We start from the raw sequence: 25,509 nt of genomic DNA on the forward strand, positions 1-25,509 counted from the left end.
GTTTCTTTTTAGGAAAAAACCCGATTCAAACTAAACCGTGAACAAGTCTACTTGCTGATGCTTTCTTTCCCTATCCATATATACATCTATATACTAAATTATATACAAAAAAGTTGTTGAGCACGTATCATACTTGATAAAAATAGAAAAAGTTTCTTCCTCTTGGGCATACTTAGGTGTCTCAATATGATTTTTAAGCTTACTTAGGTGAGTGTCGTAAGACTAAATTCTCTTCTATACATTTTTAAAGAACTTTGGGCAACATATCTTTATGTTGAGCGTTAATTTAGATTAGGAAATGAAAAAAAGACACCAATTAATCATGAATATATCTTACGTGCTATGATCACCAATTGGCTAAGAAAAGAATAAACGGAAGTCTGAAGTACGTACTACGTACATTATTGGATAAGTTCCATAAAAAATAGACACACCAAACTCGTTAAAGAAAAGAAAAATTAAATATCGTATGTCAACCTTATGTAGAAGAGATCATCGTGGCAACCACTTTATACTTTTCAATTTCTTGTTTCTTCTTCAGATATTTTGATCACATAATATATACTCCTCATCCCTTTATGTACTTCTCAAATCCTGCTGCTAACACAAAAAGCAGTCTTTTTTTTTCTCGTGAACTAAATTTAAATTACATTAAATGGGTTTGAGTTCAGAATTATACCACCATGAAGAGAAGAAAGTCATTTCAGTCTCCGACTATGCTGTCAATTTGTTAAGAGAGTCATTTCAATGCCTTACCGTTATCCTCCTCAGCCTTCTCCTACCTCTCTCCTTTATCGTCCTCGCCAGGCTGTCAGTCACCCGCTATCTCATCGCCACCTCAGCTTACACGGCGCTTGATTCACTCCTCGTCAGACTCTTCCTCTACGTCAATCCCACTCTTCTTCATGTACTAGTTCCACTTGTCAGCATTTCTGCTCTGAACCAATGCCTGACAGGACGAACTCTGTCTGATCACATGATTTCTAAACCTGGTCTTTATACTTCGTGGTTTTTTCTTTCCATGTTTCAAATTTGCGCGTGCATAGGGATAGAAGGTAGCATAGCCGTTGGAATAGATGGTTCTAGTTTTAGCCACGAAAGATTATGTTTATTGACCAGAGTTATGTTTTTCTTGGGATTGCACGAGACCACGTTGTTTTGGTCCAAGAAAGTGGTGAAGCCGGTTGTGGATGACACAGTTTTCGGTGTTGAAACGGAGGATAGGGTTGTCGAAAAGGTGGCTATGGCCATGAGTTTTGGTATATTGTGGTGGTGCAAGTTGAGGGATGAAGTTGAGTCTTTAGTGGTTGTGGCTGAGATGAATAGGGACTTGTTTGGTAGTGTTGGTTTGGTTGATTTTGTCGGTTGGTGGTTGTATTATGTGACTGTGGCAATTGGTATGGTTAAGCTTGTGAAGGCACTTATTTGGCTAACCTTTGTGTCGTTTTGTGGGAATATTGTGGTTGATTCAGACAATGCAGGCTGTTGTACAAGAAATGATGACAAAGTCTGAGAGATAAGAGTTTTGACATTTTATTTCCTGTCTCTGTTAACAGTTGTAATCTTGATTGTTAAAGAGAATTAGATTATTTTTCTGCTTTGTCAAAGAAGGGGACATGTATGTACTTATTATTTTTGAGAAAAACAAATGCATATACAAATATCCATTCTTTTATTACCGAGAAATCTGTCTGGAGTCTACCCTTTGGGCCAGCCACAACGTTTCGAAACTCGAGAATGACAGGTCCGCCCCTCTATCCTTCTCTGCTTAAAACACATCCTGGGACTTTTACCATTGAAAGGATTTTTACTATATAACTCACATACTACTTTTACAAAAATTAAAATTTTAAAAAGGAATAAACCAGGAGAAGTTGAATGTCATTGTTCTCAGACATACAGCAAAACTATATTTAGCACTTCATGAAGGGTGCCAATATACAGGTGATGAGTAATATCCTAGGCAAAATCCTGTTAGGATTGAAAAAAGACCATTTCACCAGGAAGAGAAAAAACCATTACTGAATGGAAGTTATACACAAATGACACACAATGACATTAATCTAGACTTTCAGTTGTGTAAAATCTAAGGAAAGGTATAAGTTTTTCCAATTAGGCTGACCTATTCAATTTCCAGGATGCCCAAAAATCAGATATGGGTTTTCTGTTGTATGTTTCTTTACTATTTGCTTTAAGTTAGAAACGAACAAGCCAGAAAAAGTCATATGATATCAATTCCATATATGGGATTGACATAGCAATCTGGTGCTTGTCATAACTAAAATGACTTGGGTTGCTTTGACCAAAAAAAACATCAAAACCTATGCTCCACTGAGACAAACATTTGGTCTGCAAACTTTCTTTCTTGTTTCTTTTATGATCCATCTTGATAAGATACTTTATGATTAGTTTTTCTCATTGGTCATTTCTTCCCAACCATGGCATTATGCATTTAACAGTTTCTCATTGTCTCAAGCGTCTAGTCCAAATGCATATAATCCTTAATCAAACAAACTCGTTAAGGCCTATGATCTTGGCTACCTCAGTCAAAGTTGCTCTCACAGATACAAACGATACAATTCTATTAGGTGTCGTTTGGGTGTATTAGTAATGTTGGATTAGTAATGCTGGAATTAGTTATGCTGGCATTATTTTTTATCGACTGTTTTGTTTGTTGTATTAAATAACATCCATAATTTCTAAATAGTACTGAATAGGGTGTATTAGAATAGGAATAGTACTGATATTGTAAATGTCATGATTTACAATGTATAAGAATAGGGTGTATAACTAATACACTAATACCTGTATCAGTTATACATAGGTTGAAAACACTACCAAACAAGGGATTAATTAATACCAAAGCTAATACCGGTATTATTGTCTCTAATACCTCCTACCAAACGACCCCTTAGAGGACTATCTTTCGTTTGGACTCTCTGCTTGTCCTAGCCATGGAAACAAAATCACCGTGGCTTCAATCTTTTAAACTTTCGCCATGACCGGGTTATTTTGCTTCCACGAGGACAAAAACTTCACTTTCAACCTTGTTTGAGCTCATACTGAATGAATTCCCTTGATATATATTCCAGCAGTAAAACACAGGTTAGTGAAAGCCTAACATCACCAAGACTACTTCATTTGGTCAGCACTTTAACTAGTCCTGGAGTTGGGATCATGGATCAAATCTCAATCCCTGCCATCGATTTCAGTGGTGGTCACAATCATCTTCAAGGGTGTCGGAGAAATGATTTAATCAACAATGGCGTCATCGATCCTTGGTTTGAATTGGACAGTGAGAATCTTGATTCTCTTTACTCTGTATTTGACCTTAAATATCAAGAGAATCATACATCAGACAAACAAGTTCAGTTATTGGAAGATCACCAAGAAAACATCCCAGATTATTGGACACAAAGTGATGATTCTCAGCCTATCCAAATTCAAAAGACCCCTGAAGCATCTAATAGGATTCAGCCTCAGGTGCCAAGCCTTAACAATGTCCATGGAGAGAAAATAAATCCCATTTCTTTAGCATCTTTGGAGCTCTTGAACAATTGTGGGAGATTGTTCAAGAAGGAAAACTTGAGCAGTGTACTAAGCAACGAGGCTCGTGTAAGTAACATCCCTAAGTTGTCAACCGAAGAAATCTTGCGGGTTGCTGGAGAAAGATATATCCAGTACTCCACCCAAAGGGTAGACGGTCTTTCTATGTTTATACACCCCTATGCTTCATCACTTTCGGGCCTTTCCATAGAGCAAACGAAGGACATGGAACTTGTTCACCTCCTTCTAGCTGCTGCAGAAAAAGTGGATCAGCAGCAATTTCATTTAGCTAGCCAATCTATTGCATGCTGCCTGTGGAAGGCATCTGTTACAGGTAACGTTCATCTAAAAGTTTAAGTTATTAGAGAGAGTACAACACACATTGATTTACTTATTTATATCTTGAATAGGTAATCCGATCCAGAGACTTTGTTTCTATTTTGGTGAAGCTTTACAAGAAAAGATTGATCGAGAAGTAGGAGGGTCCCCAAGTTTTGAAAGAAAATTAAGGTTTTTAAGCACTCTGGCATTAGGTACCACAGCAGAAGCCTTAACCTGCCACCAAGAAATTCCCTTTGGTCAAGTGATGCAATTCGCAGGAGTTCAAGCAATAATTGAAAATGTTAAAGGTGCAACCAAGATCCATTTGGTTGACTTTAATATTAGAACTGGAATTCAGTGTACGGGCTTGATGCAAGCTCTTGCAGAACAACAACGTGACTGTCCAATTCAGCTTCTGAAGATAACAGCCATTGGACACCAAGAAAAAGAGAAAATCGAAGAAACAGGCAAGAGATTACAAAGTTTTGCCAATTCCTTGAATCTGCCCTTTTCATTTGATATAGTCTTTATGTCTGACATGAAAGATCTCAGGGTAGAATCAGTCAATGTTAAAGCAGATGAAACTGTGGCTGTCTATTGTTACACTGTACTAAGGACAATGATTTGCAGGCAAGATTATTTGGACAATACGATACGAGTAATCAGAGGACTAAAACCATCTGTGGTTGTTGTTTGTGAGGTTGAAGCAAACCATAATTCACCTTCATTTTTGAACCGTTTTGTGGAGGCACTTTTCTTTTATAGTGCACTTTTTGATTGCTTTGAGGACTGCATGGATAGAGACAATTTGGTCAGAAAGAGGATTGAAGAATTTCATATTGGTGAAGGTATCCGAAATATGATTGCAGCTGACGATGCGGAAAGGTTCACACGGAATGTGAAGCTTGATGTATGGAGAGCATACTTTGCAAGGTTTGGAATGGTGGAAATGGAGCTCAGTGAGTCATCTTGGTATCAAGCGAATCTGATTCTCAAGCAATTTACCAATGGAAGTTCCTGCAATGTTCAAAATGATGGGAAGGCCCTCCTTGTCGGATGGAAGGGAACACCCATTGAATCTGTTTCTATTTGGAAGTTCTTGTAAAGACATTAGACACTGAAAGGGCAGCTTTAAGGATAATTCCATGTTAAGGAAATAGGTATGATACTTTTTTTTTTTTTTTGATAACCGTGGTGTCCAAGCCAGCTTGCGCGGACTTCGACTAAATTCTACGGGATACCTACCACCTCCCACCAGCAACAACTATCAGTTAACTGTGTCCACCAAGGCTACGACAAATGGGAAGAAATTAACTAGTGCTTTTGTCTCTGCTGGGATGGAAATAAGTAGGATACTTTACTTGCTCTATTCTTTTATATACCCTTGGATTTACTGTAGCTAGGCTAAAGGTGCAAGCAGCACACATCCAGGATAAAATGAGAGAAGGTCACTTGAAATGGCTGGGTTATTTCCAGAGTCGGACTCCAGATGCATCTATCCGCAAGTTTGAGATCATGGCGAGTAAAGGTGTTAAAATGGGGCGAGGTAGACCCCATTACATGGAAGGAAGTTGTCTCGAAAAACCTACAATCTATTGGAATCCATGTAGACCTAGCGAAAAATAGGACACAACGGAAGAAAAAGATCAACATAGGAGATACCGATTAATAGGGAATAATGTTTGTCATGTTATTACATATTTACATTTACTAAAGGTCCTATGTTTTGGAAGAGTATTTTAGTCCTGCAAAGATTTATATGCCAAAAAACTAAGAGAACCTTTTATTTTTTGTTATTTGTATAATATTGATCTGCGATGAGATTAAACAGAATCGTAAGTGACTATTTATATAACCGATCCCAACTTGCTTGGGATTATTGAGATGTAGTAGTTGTTGTGGTGTTACTATCGTGGATATCTCCAAGATTTTTCAAACAACTATCCTTTTACCATGAAACCCAAATCTACCATGGATGGAAGACCTTTTTCGTTTCTCAATTTCATTTAATCAAATGAAAGAACCAGGGAGTGAACAGTAACACTATAACTATGGCAAGAAAACAAAAAGTCCAAGACATGACCACTCAGCCTAGCAATATTTTGTTTTAAAAATAGTTTCTAGGGACACCTTCTTAATTATATGAGCAGGTTCTTGTCTACATTTACTATAAAATGCTGGTTTCCTGATAACTCCTTCATGTTTACTCTAATGGTTATTTGCGAAACCTTTCGTTGATAGATTGCCGAATTGTTCATCCTTTTATATCTCTATCAAGCACCGAAGCTGTAAGCTCATTGTGTAAAAGATTTTGTAGTCAAATTTTAGCGTCCAGTAGCTAGCCCGTGCAGCCTTTCTAATTAAAAATTAAAGATCGGACTGCATAAACGTAAAAATCAGGCATAATTTTCCAAATCAGGCCTCCGCCTAATAGTAAAGAGAACTAGCATTAATCAGATCAGGAGACAACTTCCGATAGCCAAAGCTTTGAGATCAGTTTAAGCGACAAGCTAAAGGAGGGACAAAATAAATGAGAATAAACGAAGAAATGCAGAAAAGTACCAATTTGGTGAAAGAACAATATCAAGGGAAATGTGACATATAAACAATATATCAATCAGTATACAATCTTACATTAAGTAAAACTAAGGCCGGGGGCTTTCAGTGCATTTTGCTCATCCATCACTCGCCTCACAACCTCAGAATCAACATACCTGCCCATACCCGCCAGGATATTCGAAAGAAGCACGTAATCACCACCGTATTTTTTTTCCATCTCCATGATCTTCTGCATAACTCTTTCTCCCATATCCGCATTATCATGAAAACTACAAGCACCCAATAACGTTCTCCAAATCACAACATTAGACATAGTATTAGGTATCTCCAACGCTATCTTTTCTGCTTCTTCTAACCTACCTTCCCTCCCTAACATGTCAATCAAGCAGCCATAATGCTTAATGTCTGGTTGAATCCCAAACTCATCAACCATTTTCCTGAGAAACTCGAGCCCCTCATCCACTAAACCTCCATGACTACAAGCATTGAGCATACTCAAAAACGTTACGCGATTCGGTTCAACACCTGCATCCACCATCATGTTATAACTATCCGAAGCTTCTTTTGCCATCCCATGCATCGCATATCCTGATATAATCGACGTCCACGATACCAAATTCCTTCTTTCACCCGATATATCCTCAAAAGCACTCACAGCATCGTCTACACTTCCACACTTAGCATAAGCATCTACAAGTGAATTCATAACACGTATATCAAACACATCGATACCACTTTTCTCCCCGTAAGCATGAATCATTTGACAACACTCTAAACACCTAACATTCCAAATAGCCGGGAATATCGCCAAAAGAGTCACTTCACTCGGTTTAATCCCCTCAACCACAACCATTTCGCGAAACAACGATAAAGCCTCGTTAAATCGACCCATCCTCGTATACCCATCGATAAGTCCCGTCCAAGAAACCACATTCTTCTCAGGCATTGCATCAAACACAGCCCGAGCAACCTTAACATCACCCCATTTGATAGAACCACTAATCAAAGCATTCCAAGTAACAATATTTCTCACAGGCATTTCATCGAACACTTTCTTAGCATCACCAACAAACCCACACTCCCCATACATATTAACCAATGCAGTTTGCACATAAACATGGGATTCAAATCCATCTTTCAAACTCAAACAATGTATCTGTTTCCCAATACAAAACTTTCCTAAATTAGCTGATCCTTTAATCAAGAATGAATATGTAAAGCTGTCAAAAAATATAATGGGGTAATATTGAAACTGTAATTGTTTAAACAGAAAAAAAGATTCTTGTGGGAAAATACCAAGTGCATAATGTCTAATTAAAGAGTTCCAAAGAGTTAATATAATGGGTAATGAACTTTGGTTTAATGTATTTACTGCAGTGGTGAATATTAACTGAGTATGAATTTGTTTAATTGCTTTGCGGTAATTTTGGTGTTGTTTAATGAGGTTAAGAAGGTGATTAATATCTCTACCCATTAATAGTAGCAAAGTTTCATGATTTATTTAAGTTATGATAAGTGCTACTTGTAATCGGTTCAAACAAATATAACAATAAATCCTTTTATGATAAAACTATTTACTCCACTATTACTTACCCACTATTTTAAATATAAATTTTTTACTTTTACTCGTCATTTTTCCCATATTAAGATAAGATAATTTTTTTCTTCCTATTTTATTCATAGTATTAAATATTCACTTCAAATTATTTTTTCAAATCCAATAAAAATATACGCTTCATTTATTATTTTCTTAAATATCATAAAAAGTCTAAAATTATCAAGTAAAAGTGAACGGATGGAGTTAAAAAAAAAAATGCTTCTGTAGGTCGCTTGCTGAGACTGCTGCATAGCTTGTTTTGTCAAGTTTGAGAAAAATTGACAAATATGGTCCCTTAAGTTTGAGATTTGGTTTAAAATAATCACTTTAGTCTGTAATTAACGGATTTGGTCCTTTAGATTTGCTGAAAGTTAACACTTTTAGTCTTCATAAGATATTTAGTCTCTCTGTCCCAATTTATGTGATACTTTTCGCTTTTCGAAATTCAAACTGCATGAACTTTGACAAATATCGTAGGATGTATTTCTTTACCAAATTGATATGAGAAAAATTGCAAGTATAGTACTTTTCATGTAGTTTTCAGATGTATAAATTTTAATCTTAAAATATTGAGTTAATTTAATCCAATTTAACTTTAAAATTTAGTCATATTAACTCTGAAAAAGCGAAAAGTATCACATAATAAGTCATGAAAAGTGCTACTTGTAATCGATTCAAACAAATATAACAACAAAAACCTTTTATGAAAAAACTATTTAAAAAAAAATGCTTCTATAGGTCGCTAGCTGCAACTGCTGCCTAGCTTGTTTAGTCAAGTTTGAGAAAAATTGACAAATATGGTCCCTTCAGTTTGAGATTAGGTTTAAAATAATCACTTAAGTATATAATTAACGGATTTGATCCTTTAGATTTGCTGAAAGTTAACACTTTTAGCCTTCATAAGATTTTAGTCTCTCTATCCCAATTTATGTGATACTTTTTGCTTCCCGAAATTCAAACTGCATGAACTTTGACAAATATTATAAGTTGCATTTCTTTACCAAATTGATATGAGAAAAATTGCAAGTATAGTACTTTTCATGTAGTTTTCAGATGTATAAATTTTAATCTTAAAATATTAAGTTAATCTGATCCAATTTAGCTTCAAAATTTAGTCAAATTAACTCTGAAAAAGCGAAAAATATCACATAAATTAGGACGGAAGAAGTACTGAGCTCTACCTATTAGATTTGACGGAAATAGAGGAAAAAGAAAGTCACATTAAATCCTGAAATCTGCAACACAAAAAACTACACTAGACACTAAAAAGATATTAAAAAAAAATAATGGTGTATCTGCATAGATCATTCTCTAGAAATAAATTAAAAAGAGCAAAAAATACAAAAAATTGCACATTTGAATGTTACCAATTCTCGCTTCTGTTCAAGTGTCACGCCTCGAACCATGGCCTGGACGTAACACGGCACTCGGTGCCTGACTGCATGTGACCGAGCGAACCACATGACTTGCTGAATCATCATGATACATAACATAAGCGGAATATAACGTGAATGCATGATGAGCCTTTATAAAACGTAGTAAGTCATAATACTTAATAAAGTACTTGTTTAAACATGAGTGAGCCAAAATGGCTATACGACTCCAAATGTCTGACATGACATAACTGACTTGTCTAGTCTATGAAACCTCTATCATGAGTCTGACTGGAAAACATACTTACTGGGACAAGGCCCCCAGCATACCTTTAGATGCATAATTAATCATAAAATAAACGTTGACTAAACCCCGAATGAGATGGGGCTCACCAATAAGCTGATACGAACGTTGTCCTACTGAGCAGATGTGTCGTCCTGTATATCAGTACCTGCATCGTGAAATGCAGGCCCCCGAGCAATAAAAGGGGACGTCAGCACATTGAATGTACTGGTATGTAAAACAACTGAATGAAATAACATGGGACATGAAATAGCATGATAAGAACTGAAACTGAAAACCTGGACATGAACATGAGCATGAGCATGAGTACATAAACATGAAATTAAAACTGAAACTGAGTACTGGAACTGAACATAATCATGAGTACTGTAAGCATGAGATAATCTGTAATAATCTGTAATAATCTGTAATACCGACATGAACCACCACGGGGAGAAACGTGGAGTCTGATCTCTGCCCGATCAGCTAAGCCATCTCGTACCTTGTCGGGGCACGAGACATGAACATGACATGAATGGATCCAAATTCCCTCAATGGGGAAAATATGAAGAAATCGTCCTAACTGGGCGGAGCGATCCTTATCCTACGTTGGCATACGTAGTTTCAGGCTATCTGAGCCTTCTCGGTATTAATACAACTCCCGAACATGAAAATAATATAATTGGCTAAGAAGCCCATGACTTTCGTGAATTAACTTGTGTGTCTTGAAATCATGATTTCACGAAATAACTTGTAAACATGGTTTCATGAAATAGCTTGTAAACATGTTCTTGATTTATGAGTAATACAATAGTTCATAATCATATATTTGTAATTGACTTGAAAACATGCTTGTAACTTGTAAAATAAAATCATACTGTTTCATATGAACATAATGAGAACACATGAGAAAGAATTCATGATTCATGGAATAAGATAGGATTCCTAATATCCGTAATGGAAGGTTAGGAATACAATAACGAACATAGATACAAAATTTATATACATACATACGTAATTACGGGCTACCAATATGTTGGGTTTAATGCCCTAGGATTTGAACTTCATAGATTTTAAGAAACGGATCATGTGGAAGAACGTAGAGATTCCCACATGTGGATGGAAGTTCTACATACCTTAACTTCCTGCTTTTGAGTGTATCACAATGTCCTTCAATCCCTTCAACTTTAATCTATAGCAATACAGGTCATAGGGACTCTATATTAGCAACAATATCCATGTTTTGTTCATCTAAGCATTTTATCAAACACTTGGTGGGCATGAAGCTCCACAACCTTCATTAATGGTGATTTCTTCACCCAATTCTCATTCTATTACTTCTAGGTGATTCGACAATATTAATTAGATGTAATTAACATCATTCTTCATTACCCATATGAATACAACAATCCCAAGTCAACAATCCAAAAACCTTAGCATAGTTCATATAATTCTCTTTATCAAACCCATTTACTATTCTCCCAAGAACTTATCAACACTTTAATCATCAGCAAACATCATAAAACTTACCTTAGTTATTGTAGGAATAAGCCTTGAGTTGAAATGCTTCACTTGAACAAAACCCTAGTTCCACCTTCCATGGAATTTCTTGACTTGAATGGATTTGATGTGTTTCACACACTTAGTTTTGTGGATTGATGAAGTGGATCTTTAGTTTCACTTGGATTCTTGCATATGAAGTGTTTGGATGGCTCTAGAGAACCCTTGAGTCGTGTAGGAGAAATGGGAATGAAAAAAAATGGGTTTGGGTCTCTTATTAACATCTTAAAATCTGACCCATCGGGCAATTCTACGCCCATTTTTACGTTCCGTATAATGGTTTTACGGACCGTATAACTCACCGTAAAACCATTCCAGTGATTTGGACATTCTGTGCTCATTTTACGGTGTTTTTTACGTCCCGTATAATGGTTTTACAGACCGTATAACTTACCGTAAAACCATTCCAGTGATTTGGACATTCTGTGCTCATTTTACGGTGGTCTGAGTCAATTTTACGGACCGTATAATTGTTTTACGGACCGTAAAATTGAACCGTAAAACTGACCAACGAAATATCATTCTCTGTGACCATTTGACGGACCGTATAAATATTTTACGGACCGTCAAAATGTTTTACGGACCGTCAAATGGTCCGTCAAAATTCTTCTGCTCGGACAATCTGTCGTATAATGGGCATAACTCTTTGCACAGATGTCCGTTTGAGGCCCATAATATACCGTTGGAAAGCTATTTCAAAGGGATACAACTTTCATCAAGAAAGTTTTCCCAAATTCCAAATTAATAATGGGGTTATGGTCGTTGGAAGTAAGGCCATCTATAAACTCACTTGCAAACATGCCTCGTAGAGTGGTTTTCAACTTTGTTTTGCCCAAAGACTCTTCTCAAGTCTTGATTGGGTTTCAAACACCATTTATACACTACTAAAATTGGGTTCATTATACCCGCATCTTATAATACAAATCTTAACCCGAATGCACGAGGTGTTACATCAAGGTAATTCAACATTTAATATATATGCATAAAAGAAAATTTTAACCCATGCACGTATCTCGCAATTAAGCATTAATTTTTTAAAACCAGGGGTAAATTTGAACCTTTAGCATAGCTTTTCTTCTTAATTTTGATTTTTTTTTCTCTCTCTTTGCTACTCCGCCCATCACCTTCCTTACCTCCTTTAACCTCTATACGGTTAGTCTTAATAAGTCGTAAAACCCCACACATGTTTTAATTGATCAGGATGATGTGTATAATTAAAGGAGGTGACATATTTTAAGTGATTAAGTTATCTAGACAATGAGCATTTGAAATAACGCATAAGAAAAAATTGCAATATGCACCAAAAGTGTCTAATATAAATACTTTATCATGTGTTCAGATGCTTAATTGAAAACAAATAGTGTCTAAATTTACTAGCAAATTTGAGGAAATTTCTATATATTAAGCCTTAAAATATTGCACAAACATCATCCTTGGGTGCCCCTCAAATATAACATGTACCCTAGTATTATCCTCTTTTCTCTGTATCTAACTACCTATCTATCTATAATTTGATGAAATTTTCTCACACGGCAAATGAGCAAGCCAAGATATTTTTAGCTCACAATATCTTCCAGAAAGTCATACTCACGACGTGTACACCTACCATTGGCCAACAAAATGATAAGAAATATGTGCTCATTAACTCATTTCATCATGATACATATACCTTCTCACATCCTAAAAAATCATTTCATTTCCCAACAAAAATAGCAAATGGCTTCCATAGCTGGTGTTAGTCTCACAACCCCAAGAATCTTATCCAAATCATCCGAAACTCAATCCTTCAAATACCCAACACTTAACAACCCATGGAAGAACTCATCATCAGCTCAATTTGGATACCGCAAGATGTATGTAGTACGTGCGACACCTGACAACAAGCTATCTGATTTAGTGGCGGAAAGTGTAAAAGAAGCACAAGAAGCGTGTGCTGAGAATCCAGTGAGCGGTGAGTGTGTAGCTGCATGGGATGTTGTGGAAGAGACAAGTGCAGCAGCAAGCCATGCAAGGGATAAGAAGAAGGATAATTCTGATCCATTGGAGAATTACTGCAAGGATAATCCTGAGACTGATGAGTGCCGTACTTATGATAATTGATTATGTGTTGTGCTTTTCTAATGGTAATTTGATACTTGTGTTTTAAAAACACTGTGTTATCTTGGATGAATATTAATTCTTGAACATTGCTAAAGTTAATCTTATCTTATGTATGGTGTATTGACATAGTTTGAATCGGTACGAATTAAAAAAAATTGCAAAACTTGTCGTTTAAAACATGATGAAGAATTTGTTTAGCAGGAGTAGGAACCGAGGCAATTAAGAAATTGCAGCCTTCCATATAAGAACTGGCCAATCCATGAGTATACCATAAAGTTACACAGGTTGTTCCGGGATTTGGTATCAGATCAATGATCTCTATGAGATAAATATTCCGATCTTTCTTCTTAGAACTTACTGATTTATGATAATCCTGAGACTGATGAGTGCTGCACTTATGATAATTGATTTAATTAGCTATTTTCATGATTTAAGATATCCTTTTCTTGCTGAAGAGCACTTCTCCAACTCTCAGTATCTTAGTTTATTTTGCTAGAAATTGTGGAATATTCCGGAGTTTTTAGCCAAAATTGTCCCTTTATGGATGCAAGTAGGTTTATTTTGGTCCTTTAAATATGATCCTGAGACAGATGAGTGCCGCACTTATGATAATTGATAAGTGATGCGCTGGGTTGTGTTTTCCGGATGGTAATTTGATACTTTGTGTTTTAGAAAAACAATGTTTTCTCGATGAATATTAATTCTTGAATATTGCTAAAGTTAATTAATCTCCTCTTTATCTATGATGAGTAATTGATTATATTAGTTCGTACAATAAACTTTTCTTGGATATTTCTCTTATCTTTATCTATGTTAAGCTATCTCAGTGGGGAGATATGGGATCAATCCCTTACATGAGTTTGGGCAATTCAAAGTTTATGAGCTAACATTTTAAGTTAAGCTCAAAATTCATTTTTTTTTTTTTTTGTCAATTTAGAAGACCATTTCTTTTTTTCAATTTAGAAGAGTTCTGTATATAGTAAGTAATATCTAATTTCTATGATTGAGAAATCTTCTTCCTGCTCAAGAGTATACCTTTCCACCCCTTTGTAGCTGTTGCTTTTGAAATTTAAGAAAGAAAGTAAGGCATCGTTTGGTTTGAGAGGTAAGAGATCATAATCCAACAATCATACTAGTAATTCGTACTATACATTTTTCTTGAATTTGCCATCAAGGATGTTTCTCTTAGCTTTATCTATAACTAGAGGAGTATAAGTTATCTCACATCGATTGTGGGATTAATTTCCTATATAGTTTTGGAAATTTCACAGCTCATGAACTAACGTTTTGGGTTGAATTAGGCTCAAAGTCTAAATGAGTTTTTTGTAGTTCTCTAACAAATCCTCTTCTTACTTAAGAGTACACTTTTCCACCTCTTTGTAGTTCTCTCAATTGGAGTTTATCAAAACAAAGGTAAGACTCTTAAAACTTATGATCAGAGATGTCATATCATTTGAGTGAATATAAAAGCTTCTTGTTAAAGATAAAATGAAAAGAAGAAAAAATTAAATTTAATAACTATCCTTCTTTTGACCTTTTTGACACGAACTATAAAGAAAATGCTAGCATTTAAGGTGAAACAGAACATGATTGAGAAATCCTCTTCTTGCTAAAGAGTATAATTTTCCAACTTTCAACTAAGCCTCCCTTGAATTCATTTCTTTATAAATTTGACTCATCATATCAGTTTGATTCAAGTAACTTATAACTATTATTCCTAAAAATTCAATCACAAGTTACTTGAGAAATTGCAGAAGAAACAGCGCAAGGCTAAACCCTTTCGGAGCTTCTTTTCCCCCACAAAAAATTGGAGAAAGAGTGTACTTTGGAGTTATATTTCTCCACATTCAGTAGTACGAATTTACAAATATCAAAGATTCAGTGATTGAATATGGACTAAATGTCATACCTTAGTTCGTAAGCAATGAAGTAGGCTTTTTTCCTGGATAAAACAAATAAACTCCATGAAAGCAGAAATTCTTGATTACCCCTTGCTCTACTGTTTCTTTTATTGGATAATTGTGGTGTTTGAGTCAGCTTGTGCGCACCTTGATTAATTTTACAGAGTACCTTCTACTTCCCACCAGCACAGATACCGCATAACTTTGTCTACCAAGGCTAGGACAAATAGAAAGAAATACATGTTGTTCTACTCTTATCAAATCAAAGACAGAAAAGAGAATTCCTTGTGGAAACTCTTTTCTCCATATAAGCATTGACACCAATGATCAAAACAGTAAACACGTGATGCAGGCTAAAATTAGGATAAACTGATCCACAATATCAAAGACTGAACATAGCAATTCCATCGAAACAAAAGGCCAATATCATTCAAATTACTCCAAGATGCATATATAAACCTAGAGACCAAAATATCATTGACAAATTACTAGTACAAACAACAAACTAGATATTCGCATATAAATAGTAGCCAACCCTGACTAGACAGAAACAAACACTACATCATTAATATCAATAACAGATACTCCTTAAATCATCATCAGACCAGAAGGCTCAAAATTGAACATATCAGAAGTAGCAGTGACAGGTTGAATTGGGCAAGGCAGTTGCCATGGCTCTAGCAGAATATCGGGAATTTCAGGAATATCAACAGGAAATCCAGTAGTATCAGCCCAAAATACGGTCAGCGAGTTCAGTGAATCCAACCGATCAGTCAATTCTGCAAGTTGAGCCCTCAACACGTTATTCTCCGCATCCATGGCCCGGTAATTCCTTTCAACAGAATCAATCCTATCACGGATTACACCGTTCTGGTTCTGCAGCTGTGTCGTCTCGCTTATCAACTCCTCCAAACGCTGCTGCTTCTTCATCCGTGACCTCTTGGCTGACTCACGGTTGGATTCCATTCTCTTCCTTTTCCTTTCGTCAAACTTTGCATCAGAACCAGAACTCAGTAGTTGCTGAGCCGAAGCCATGTGAAATAATAGGAAACTATGTGCAATTCTAAAGTGATGGTGTGGCTATGGAAATTCTAAAATAAATTGGAATGGGACAATGATTACGAAGGCTAGTTCATTTAAACATGTAGAACCAGTGAAGAAAGACTACAGAGAAAGAGTGCATAATCCGAATTCTACGTGTGCGTATAGAGGATGTCATGAAGAAGTTTTGAAACTAAGAATCAAACATTGAAACTTTGTAAGAAACCAATAGTTGCCTGAGTAGATCCAAATCCAGACAGGAAGTGAAGGTATTCACAAGAAAGATCTGCAATCAAACACAACAAACTATATTAGAAATCTTTTCACAAACGCGAACAGAAGGCAAACAAAATTCAACCACAAAAAGAACATAATCCAATCAACTCATGGATCTATTTTAGAGCTTGCAAACTCAAATATTGAGTTTAGGAAAGAGTGCGTGATTGAAATAAACAACATACCCAGTGTAATCCCACAAGGTGGGGTATGGGGAGGGTAAGGTGTACGCAGACCGTAGGTAGAGAGGCTGTTTTCGAAAGACCCTCAGCTCAGATAACTCATAACAAAGCAATTTTAAAAATAACATACAAGACTATCTGAGATTGAAATGTGTTTGCTGAAAAAAGCTTTTAACCTTTTTAAGATTTCTTAAGTTAAATCTTTCAAAAACTATTCTTCAGAGCCTTTTGGTTTTTGAAAGATTTGGAAATGTGAGGTTTAAGATCTTCAAATAGAAAGTTATTTTTTAATTTTTTGCTAAAAGAACTCATCCAAATTACTGTTTTTGCAAACCCTTAAACAAATGTCACTAAATTAAGTGTGTCACCAAATTAATTGAGGTCAGCTGATTAACCTACCCAAAAAAGTAAATTTTGATTCGTTTAAACCCTATATAAAGGTAAAAGTACTAAAGTTCAAATCTTTTTTCTTTTTCTTGGTTAAAAAGTTATAAAATTTGATTCAATAGATATAAATATTAGCTATAGGGATAGGATCTGCAACAAGATCCATCTTCTCTTTATCATAACAACAACACAAATAGAAAAATCATCAAAAATAAATTAAAAAAACAAACAAAAGAACTAAAAACAGGAAAACAAAAAGACCAAACAAATACCCTAAACCAAAATACAGAAAATAAAAAAAATAAAAAAAGCAAATATTGAGTTTAGGAAAGAGTGCATGATTGAAATAACCAACAACAACGTACCCAGTGTAATCTCTAAGGAGGGTACCCCTACCTCTTGGAGGTAAAGAAGCTGTTTCCGAAATACCCTCAGTAACTCATAACAAAGCAATTTTAAATATAACATAAAAGACCCTCGTGAGATTCAAATGTGTTTGCTAAAAAAGTTTTAACCTTTTCAAGATTTCTTAACTTTATTTTTCAAATCTTTCAAAAAGACTAGTCTTCAGAGCCTTTTGGATTTTTGAAATATTTGGAAATGTGAGTTTGATTCCCCAAAAAAAAAAGTATTTTTTTATGTTTTACTAACAGGACTCATCCAAATTACTGTTTCTGCAAACCCTAAAACAAATGTCACTAAATTAGTTGAGATCAGCTGATTAACCTACCCAAAAAAGTTGCTTTTGATACCTTTAATCCCTATATAAAGGTAAAAGTACTAAAGTTCAAATCTTTTTTCATTTCTTGGTTAAAAAGCTCTAATCTTTAAATCAACAAATATAAATATTAGCTATAGCAATAAAATCTGCTATAAGATCCATCTACTCTTTATCATAACAACAACACAAATAGCAAAATCATCAAAAATAAATTAAACAAACAAAGAGAAGACTTAAAAACAGGAAAACAGAAAAAACAAACAAACACCCTAAACCAAATTTAAAAAAAAAAAAAATGGGAAAATGAAACTTACCTTTGCAAAGAGGGAGTAGTAGAACCTAAAGGGCCAAAAGAATGTTATGAAGGTGGAGATATGGGGGTTTATATAGGAGATTTGAAGAATCTTTTTGAGAAAATTAAGGATTTTTTTATTATTATTTTAAGAAAAGTTGTGTCATAGTTGTAATGTGATTGGTGCATTGTGATGACAGCTAAGGTGAGTTAAGCCTGTTAGGTAAGTTTCTTGTATGTTTCCTTAATATTTGTTGGTCCCAACAGTAAAAAAAAAAGTGTCTACTTAGCTATTTGCACGCTTTTTTAAAAAAAAAATCGATAAAAATAGATAATTTAATTAAAATATCGCTAATTAAATATATATATTGGGATTCGATCACACAATACTTAATAGGGCTAAATTTAGAAAATTGAGGTTAATTATTTTTTAATTTGATAAGTGAACACTTTTTTTATTCTTTTTTATTTTGAGAGACTATTAAATTCAAATCTTTTATGACATGATCGCACGTTTTTATTATGCCATGAAAATAAATATCTCCAATATTCAAGTCTTGAAGATCTTATTTGACACTGTTATATAGAGAAAATAAATAGTAGTATCAGCTTTCTTTGTTAATCCTATCATAATACTATATGATTTTATTAAAAAAATATTTTACATGCCTTCTTTCAAGTTTGATATCCTAATAATATTTTTTTTGATTTGTAGTATTATATTTATCTTTTTTATTTTGATTAGAATAGCATAATCTGATTCTCCTAATTAGGTATGATTATAGATATTATTCCATGAATAAAGAATTTGCCTAATAAATTAAGACAATCATGTATATTATATAGTCATCAATATAATTATTTCTTTCTTTATATGTTATGTCTCACTGTTAGGTATTTGGTGTGAATGGGAAATGAAAGTTTTATTTCCTTTGCCTTTTTCGGAAAAATATTTTTTTTGTCGAAAAGGCACATACCTTTTCAGAAAAGACACACCTATTTCGTTAACAGACACCTGTTGTTGGTTATAAATATCTAGTCATCCCTTCAGATTTTCCGAATGAAAAATTATGAATTCTTCTATCTTCTTCTTTTGCACTTCATAAAAATTCTGTGTGATTTTACAACCTTCGAGTGGTTCGCTGTCACCAAAGTTTGCAGTACCGCTACTACGGTGAGTAAATCGTTCTATCCTGGGAGGATATATTCCATAACCTCGGGTACATTGAGGGGAATAATTTCCTTAAGGACAGACTGTGCATTCAGTGGGCTCGATTTAATTCCTACACATATTTTCAGATACTGTTCTTCTGATTTTCGTTTCTGAAATTTGCTTTTGTTTCTGTTTAAGTATATTTTTGAATACAGGTTACTAACACTCACTAGTATATAAATATGTAGAACTTAGTAATTAGGTCATATTATATTATTTCTGAATAGAAAAAATACAACACGCGCTTTTAGAATTACTTTTGAGATAACAAAGGCTATATTGACTTTTGTTCTTCCCTTTTTCTTAGTTCTTTTCACTTCCAGTCATATGGGAATCTTTAGTTGGATCGCTACCATGTGGGGGGGTTCGATACAATACAAAACCCCCATGTTATTTGCTGTAGGGTTCATCTTTTTGTTCACCATATGAGGACTCACTGGAATTGTTCTGGCAAATTCAGGGCTAGACATTGCTCTACATGATACTTATTATGTGGTTGCACATTTCCATTATGCACCTTCTATGGGAGCCGTTTTTGCTTTATTTGCAGGATTTCACTATTGGGTAGGTAAAATCTTTGGTCGGACATACCCCGAAACTTTAGGTCAAATCCATTTTTAGATCACTTTTTTCGGGGTTAATATGACCTTCTTTCCTATGCATTTCTTAGGGCTTTCGGGTATGCCACGTCGCATTCCAGATTATCCAGATGCTTACGCTGGATGGAATGCCCTTAGCAGTTTTGGCTCTTATATATCCGTAGTTGGGATTGCCCCTCAATCAGATTCTGGACATATTCTACTAGGGAAATTTGTTTCATTCCTTCCCCTTCTAAACAAAAAAAAACGGATAACGTGTGGAAATGGAAAAACAACACAATGATATTTTTCAACTTGCGTACTAAATATAAAAAAATGAGTAAAAAAATTATTTATTTTTTGGAAAAAATATTTTCTTCATGCTAAGTACACTCGAAAAAAATGCAGGAGTAATTGAATGGAACTCCAAACTTAAGGGACTATTGTGAGCTTTCAACAAATAGTCTCGAGTTATTCTGTCCAAGTCAAAAGAAAGAATTTTCAACCTGGCGAAGCCAGAATTAATATTAAGAGGTGTCAAAAAATATAGATATGTTGCTACCTAGGTTCAAACCTGTGACCTTAGGGAAATTTTACAATTCCTTAACCTCTATGTTCAACCTTCAACTTATATCAAGGGGAGTCAACACTGATATACATATTTATAAAATTAAAATTTCACCTTCTATACAATATAACTTCCCGGCGAAAGGGTGTCAAGCCCCTGCGCAAAGACTAAAAAAGATGAGGTAGCCGATGATGTACCAAATGGACAATAAGGAGAAGTGAATGAGAGATCTATTATGAGCTTCTATTCTCCATATCGTAAGTAGGCGTTTGGTCATGAAAATCAAATATTTTTCACTTTAATTGGTATTTTGGAGTTGGAGTTGAAAATGGAGTTGTGTTTGGTTATAGTTTTTGCAAAGAATATTTGGTTGTTTGAATGTTTTGAAAGTGAAAATAGTGGGGGAAAAAAAGTGAAAAACAAGTTTTGGTTGTTTTTTAAATTTCAAATATAACTTCAAGTTGTATTTGAAATTTTTATGGCTAAACACCGTAAAGTACAATAACAACAACCCAGTGAAATCCCACAACGTGGGGTCTGGGAAGGGTAGAGTGTACGCAGACCTTACTCTTACCAAGGTAGTACGGCTGTTTCCGAAAGACTCTCGGCTCAATAGAGAACATAAAGTAAAAAAAAATGAAAAAATATTCCGCGGAAAAAGTGAATAATTCTCATCGACAAACGGGACCCAATTTTCTTCGGGTCTAATATTGAGAAAATCAAGGGTATTTTATTATCATTTCAAGGGCAGTTGTGTCATAACTCATATGGTTGACCCCATTACGATGACAGCCAACCTGAATTAGGCCTATTAGGTAAACTTCTTGTATCTTTCCCTATTTGCTGCTATAAATGCAAAATATTTTCAAATAGTAAATCTTTTATTTCATGATCCACGTTCTTGAAAACATCGTCATTATTCAAGTCTCGAAGATCTTACTTGACACTGTTATAGAGAATAAATATGACTCCCTGGGTATCAAATTATCCGTCGTGATTATTAAAAATAGTTATCTCAAATCATTTATTATTTTAAAAATTTAAGGTACAATTAAATATTCTTTCCTCATTTGCCCTTAGCAGAATTTTGTTCACTGATGAAGATGATACATAAATAGAGTAAACATTTAATGGAAAGAGATTATAACTTCGACATAAATAAGGTTAAAGTTTGTTAAATACTTCTCCTAATTAATATTTCTTAAAGGACATGTAAAACAAAGAAATGACAGATAATTTGAGACGGAAGGAGTAGTATCGGCTTCCTTTCTTAATCTTATAACAAGATGATTTTATTAAAAAAATATTTTAAATACCTTCTTTCAAGTTCGATTTCCTAATTATAGCCTTCTCAATTTTGACTAGCATATCGTAATCTGAGTCTCCTAATCAGGTATGATTATAAATATTACTAGTAAATTGGCCCGCGCTTCGCGCGGTTGCAAAAAATTTCACATACATAAGTTACTAAATACATTTTCTCTTATATTGAAATACACAATAGTATTGTTTAATATATATTTGATATATGCTGTAAGTTCAAATATAATTATCTTCAAAAGAATTAATCTAAGAATAAAATAATAGAAAGGCAAAATGAAGAAAAATAAAATAAGGGAAGTAATACTGAGAAGTACCTATAAATCCGTCGAATAAAGGAAATGCACAAGCATGAATCTTGGTCACATATGGACGTGGAAGATGTAATCAAAATGCGGGGATCCTTTATAACCTCCGCAATTTGCCACATGCAGTTAGTTTTATTTCAATCTTTTGTGAATATTCTCTTAATTTTGTTAGTCTTAATTTTCACGTAAAATCAGTAAAATTCTCAATTCACTCCAAAATTTTATGCAAAATTTCCGCAATTTCTCTTCCTTTTATTTTATTTACCATCTCAATACTTTCATAATCATCCTATAAATTCATCACATATAATATAATGTAAAGGAGTCCCAAAAAAAGAAGAAGAGGAGGAGAATATAATTTCCATCAACTCGTTTGCTAACCTTGTTGCATATTCTAGAATACAAAAACAGAAAAAATGTTCATGAAATTAAAAATTCACTCTATTTCACCACCCTATCAAACACAGCTCTAGCTTTCTCGCCGGACCTTTAATAAAAGTCTCATTTTCATTCTCATATTCATCAATTGACTTTGATGCAGTCAAAGGCGAGCTTTCGAAAAACAGCGGCGAATCCTCCTCTGCATGAGATTCATTTCTTATCTTCTTTGCTAATCCTTTGAAGTTGATTTTGAAATCGGAAGTAATATTTACAGGTGCTCCTCAAGCTACAATTATATTAGTTAATGATCGAAATAGTGGGATTTAATGGGAAAGCGAACGTGGATATAGAAAAAAGGAGGAATAGGTGTGTGATACTCATCAGGAGTGGAACACGCTTTGATAAAGAAAGAAAATGGGTATAATTAGAAAGGAAATAGTAAATGATAATAAATAACAATAAGGGACCATAAATAAGCTGTATTTAATTTTCGTAGATTTTGTCTATATAATTATATTGAATAATAATTGTAATGAATGTACATAATTCCCTATTCTCCTCAATTAACCACTATCATTGTAACGTTTTGTCTTCATCCGTTCATTGACAAATTAAAGATCATATATAGGGGACTTTAATTTTAATTAATGAGGAGAAGTAAAAAGAATCAAATTAATTGGATATTTTTAGAGCAAAATGAGAAGGTGAAAATTCAAAAAAAAGGAGAAAAAAGATAAATGGTTTTCTAGGCCATAGAGAGGTGTCACCTCACCTTGTCTATGCCTAGCTTTATATTATATATAGCTATAGATATAGATTTCATGAATAAACAATTCATTGCCTAATAAATTAAGACAACCATGTATATTAAATAGCCATCAATATAATTATTTGTTTCTATATATGTTATGCAATACTAGTATATTAATATGTAGAACTTAGGCCATATCATATTATTTCCGAATAGAAAATATTTACACGCACTTTCATAATTACTTTTGAGATGGCAAAGGCTATATCGGCTTCTACAACAACAACAATAACAACAACTAAAAAAATCTTGTGTGGTCCCACAAGTGAGATCTGGGGAGGGTAGAATGTACGCAGACCTTACTTCTATCTTTACGAGGTAGAGAAGTTGTTTCCAATAGACCCTCGGCTCAGAAAAAGTACCTGGCACAATAATATCATAAAGAGATAGCAAAATAACAAGATACAGAAAAAGAAAAAAAATATGGCAACAAATAGTAATGCACATCCAGAAATAAGAGACTGTGTGATACTAATATGTTACTACTACTAGGAAAAGAGGATAGGAGGAGACCCTCCCCCTCTCTCCCCACACAGAAGTCAACAACACTTAGATACCTTTTAGCCTTCTACCCTAATCTTCGACCTCCATACCTTATTATCTTGGGTCATATCCTCAGTCAGCTGAAGTTGTGTCATCTCTTGTCTAATCAGCTCCCCCAGTTGTTCTTCGGCATACCTCTACCTCTCCTAACTCCTGCTACCTCCAACCTCTCGCACAATCTTACTGGTGCATCCTTGCACCTCCTTTTCACATGCTTGAACCACCTCAGCTCGCTTCCCTCATCTTGTCTGCCACTGATACCACTCCCATTTTGTCCCGTATAACTTCATTTCTAATCAAATCTCTCCGAGTATGCCTACATATCCATTTGAGCATCCTTATCTCAGCTACCTTCATCTTCTGGATGTGGGCATTCTTGACTGGCCAGCACTCTGCCCCATACAACAATGTTGGTCTAACCACCGCTCTGTAGAACTATTTTTCTTTGTTATTTTCAATTTCAATCATATGGGTAAATGTGTGGAAGTGGAAAAACAACGAAGTGTGATTGGGGGATGTCAGCAAGTGCCTCAAGGATGTAAAACTGCAGCGGATTGTGCCACGTTTTATAAATCTATTGGTTATCAAAGTTGTGGATGTGATGCCAAAAAGCATTGTTGTTACTATAACTGATTTAATGAGCCATTCGCGGTTTCACAGTCTGAATTTGTTCATACTTACACATGCATGGCTTAATCTTTGAGACAAGCATATGACTACTGCATTATTCCACCACCTAGTGCTTAAGAAACTATGATCTCGAACTTTTAATATTTTAAGGATGTTCTTTGGATCATTTTATTTATACGAAATGTGAAGATCTAATTATGAGTTATTAAATGGTAAGATGAATAAAAATTCTTAATTGAGCTTTAAATATTCAATATTGGCTTGCTTATTTTGAGAATTCTACTTGTTTGTTGCATATTTGGATTGTCTACTTTCTAAGGATTCTTCTTTACTCATTTCTTGTTCAAATAGGAAAAAGCATCATAGGCGCTCAAACTTTTAGGTAAATTCTACGAATGGCCACATAATTATAAATATTATGTAGTAAATTAACATAATCATTTTTTTTTGTCACAAAAAGTCACAACACTATCACTATGTAACCAAATGGTCACAATAGTAAAAAAAAAAAATGTAAAATCTGATAGTTTAATAAGATAAGATAAACAAATGGAAATTCATCAGTAAGCTCTTGGTTGATGATTATTTTTTATTACTTCTTTTATATACCCATAATAGATTTTAGAAGCGAGCAAATACTATCTTTAGTAACTTTTATCTATATATAAGTTAAACATAAGGTAAAAATCTAAGTATTAAAAAGTCACTAAACTATTATGTAACAAAATCAGTTGAATGATGCATGCGAAATCAAACATTTGTACATTAAATTTTATCGATATGTTGCGGAACAAACCCTTTTAAAATGTATGGAGAACAAAAATTCATATAAATGATATTTTATTCAATCCAAGCATGCAATGTTGCAGCATATGAGAGAATTTTGTAGTTGAAAAAGGATTGGAATAAGAAAGTAATAACTATGCCAAATGTTAGAAAGAAAAGAAGGAAGAATTTCAAAGCTACGTGGAAGATAAAGAAGGAGAAGGCTAGAAAGTTCTGAATTATGCTTTTTTCT

General features: G+C 34.4%; 5 protein-coding genes across 5 annotated transcripts; 3 read left to right on the forward strand and 2 right to left on the reverse strand.

The window, feature by feature from the left end:
* Positions 1–655: 655 nt before the first annotated feature.
* Positions 656–1,513, forward strand: LOC132606005 (uncharacterized). The gene has a single exon (XM_060319304.1). It carries the CDS (start codon positions 656–658, stop codon positions 1,511–1,513), a length of 858 nt encoding a protein of 285 aa, XP_060175287.1.
* A 1,268-nt stretch (positions 1,514–2,781) lies between these two features.
* LOC132604903 (DELLA protein RGL1-like) lies at positions 2,782–5,637 on the forward strand. The gene is made up of 2 exons (XM_060318261.1): positions 2,782–3,880; positions 3,957–5,637. Exons 1-2 carry the CDS (start codon positions 3,067–3,069, stop codon positions 4,970–4,972), a joined length of 1,830 nt encoding a protein of 609 aa, XP_060174244.1. The 5' UTR covers positions 2,782–3,066; the 3' UTR covers positions 4,973–5,637.
* A 757-nt stretch (positions 5,638–6,394) lies between these two features.
* On the reverse strand, positions 6,395–8,024 carry LOC132605556 (pentatricopeptide repeat-containing protein At1g09220, mitochondrial). Its single transcript, XM_060318684.1, has one exon. It carries the CDS (start codon positions 7,898–7,900, stop codon positions 6,503–6,505), a length of 1,398 nt encoding a protein of 465 aa, XP_060174667.1. The 5' UTR covers positions 7,901–8,024; the 3' UTR covers positions 6,395–6,502.
* A 4,890-nt stretch (positions 8,025–12,914) lies between these two features.
* Positions 12,915–13,737, forward strand: LOC132605558 (calvin cycle protein CP12-1, chloroplastic-like). The gene has a single exon (XM_060318686.1). The coding sequence runs from the start codon at positions 12,956–12,958 to the stop codon at positions 13,337–13,339; it is 384 nt and encodes a 127-aa protein (XP_060174669.1). The 5' UTR covers positions 12,915–12,955; the 3' UTR covers positions 13,340–13,737.
* A 1,885-nt stretch (positions 13,738–15,622) lies between these two features.
* Positions 15,623–18,315, reverse strand: LOC132605557 (bZIP transcription factor 53). Its single transcript, XM_060318685.1, has 2 exons — positions 18,162–18,315; positions 15,623–16,567 (listed from the first exon to the last, which is right to left on the reverse strand). Exon 2 carries the CDS (start codon positions 16,273–16,275, stop codon positions 15,829–15,831), a length of 447 nt encoding a protein of 148 aa, XP_060174668.1. The 5' UTR covers positions 16,276–16,567; positions 18,162–18,315; the 3' UTR covers positions 15,623–15,828.
* Between the last annotated feature and the right edge of the window lie 7,194 nt (positions 18,316–25,509).

This window comes from Lycium barbarum, chromosome 8 (genome assembly GCF_019175385.1).
Source record: "Lycium barbarum isolate Lr01 chromosome 8, ASM1917538v2, whole genome shotgun sequence".
Lineage (NCBI taxonomy): Eukaryota > Viridiplantae > Streptophyta > Magnoliopsida > Solanales > Solanaceae > Lycium > Lycium barbarum.

What these genes read in the sequence shown, in the direction of transcription:
- LOC132606005 (XM_060319304.1), top strand. Translation starts at nt 656, where the DNA reads ATGGGTTTGAGTTCAGAATTATACCACCATGAAGAGAAGAAAGTCATT.
- LOC132604903 (XM_060318261.1), top strand. Translation starts at nt 3,067, where the DNA reads ATGAATTCCCTTGATATATATTCCAGCAGTAAAACACAGGTTAGTGAA. An exon ending in GTGGAAGGCATCTGTTACAG is followed by an intron (nt 3,881 to 3,956) that starts GTAACGTTCATC and finishes TATCTTGAATAG; the next exon opens with GTAATCCGATCCAGAGACTT.
- LOC132605556 (XM_060318684.1), bottom strand. Translation starts at nt 7,900, where the DNA reads ATGGGTAGAGATATTAATCACCTTCTTAACCTCATTAAACAACACCAA.
- LOC132605558 (XM_060318686.1), top strand. Translation starts at nt 12,956, where the DNA reads ATGGCTTCCATAGCTGGTGTTAGTCTCACAACCCCAAGAATCTTATCC.
- LOC132605557 (XM_060318685.1), bottom strand. Translation starts at nt 16,275, where the DNA reads ATGGCTTCGGCTCAGCAACTACTGAGTTCTGGTTCTGATGCAAAGTTT.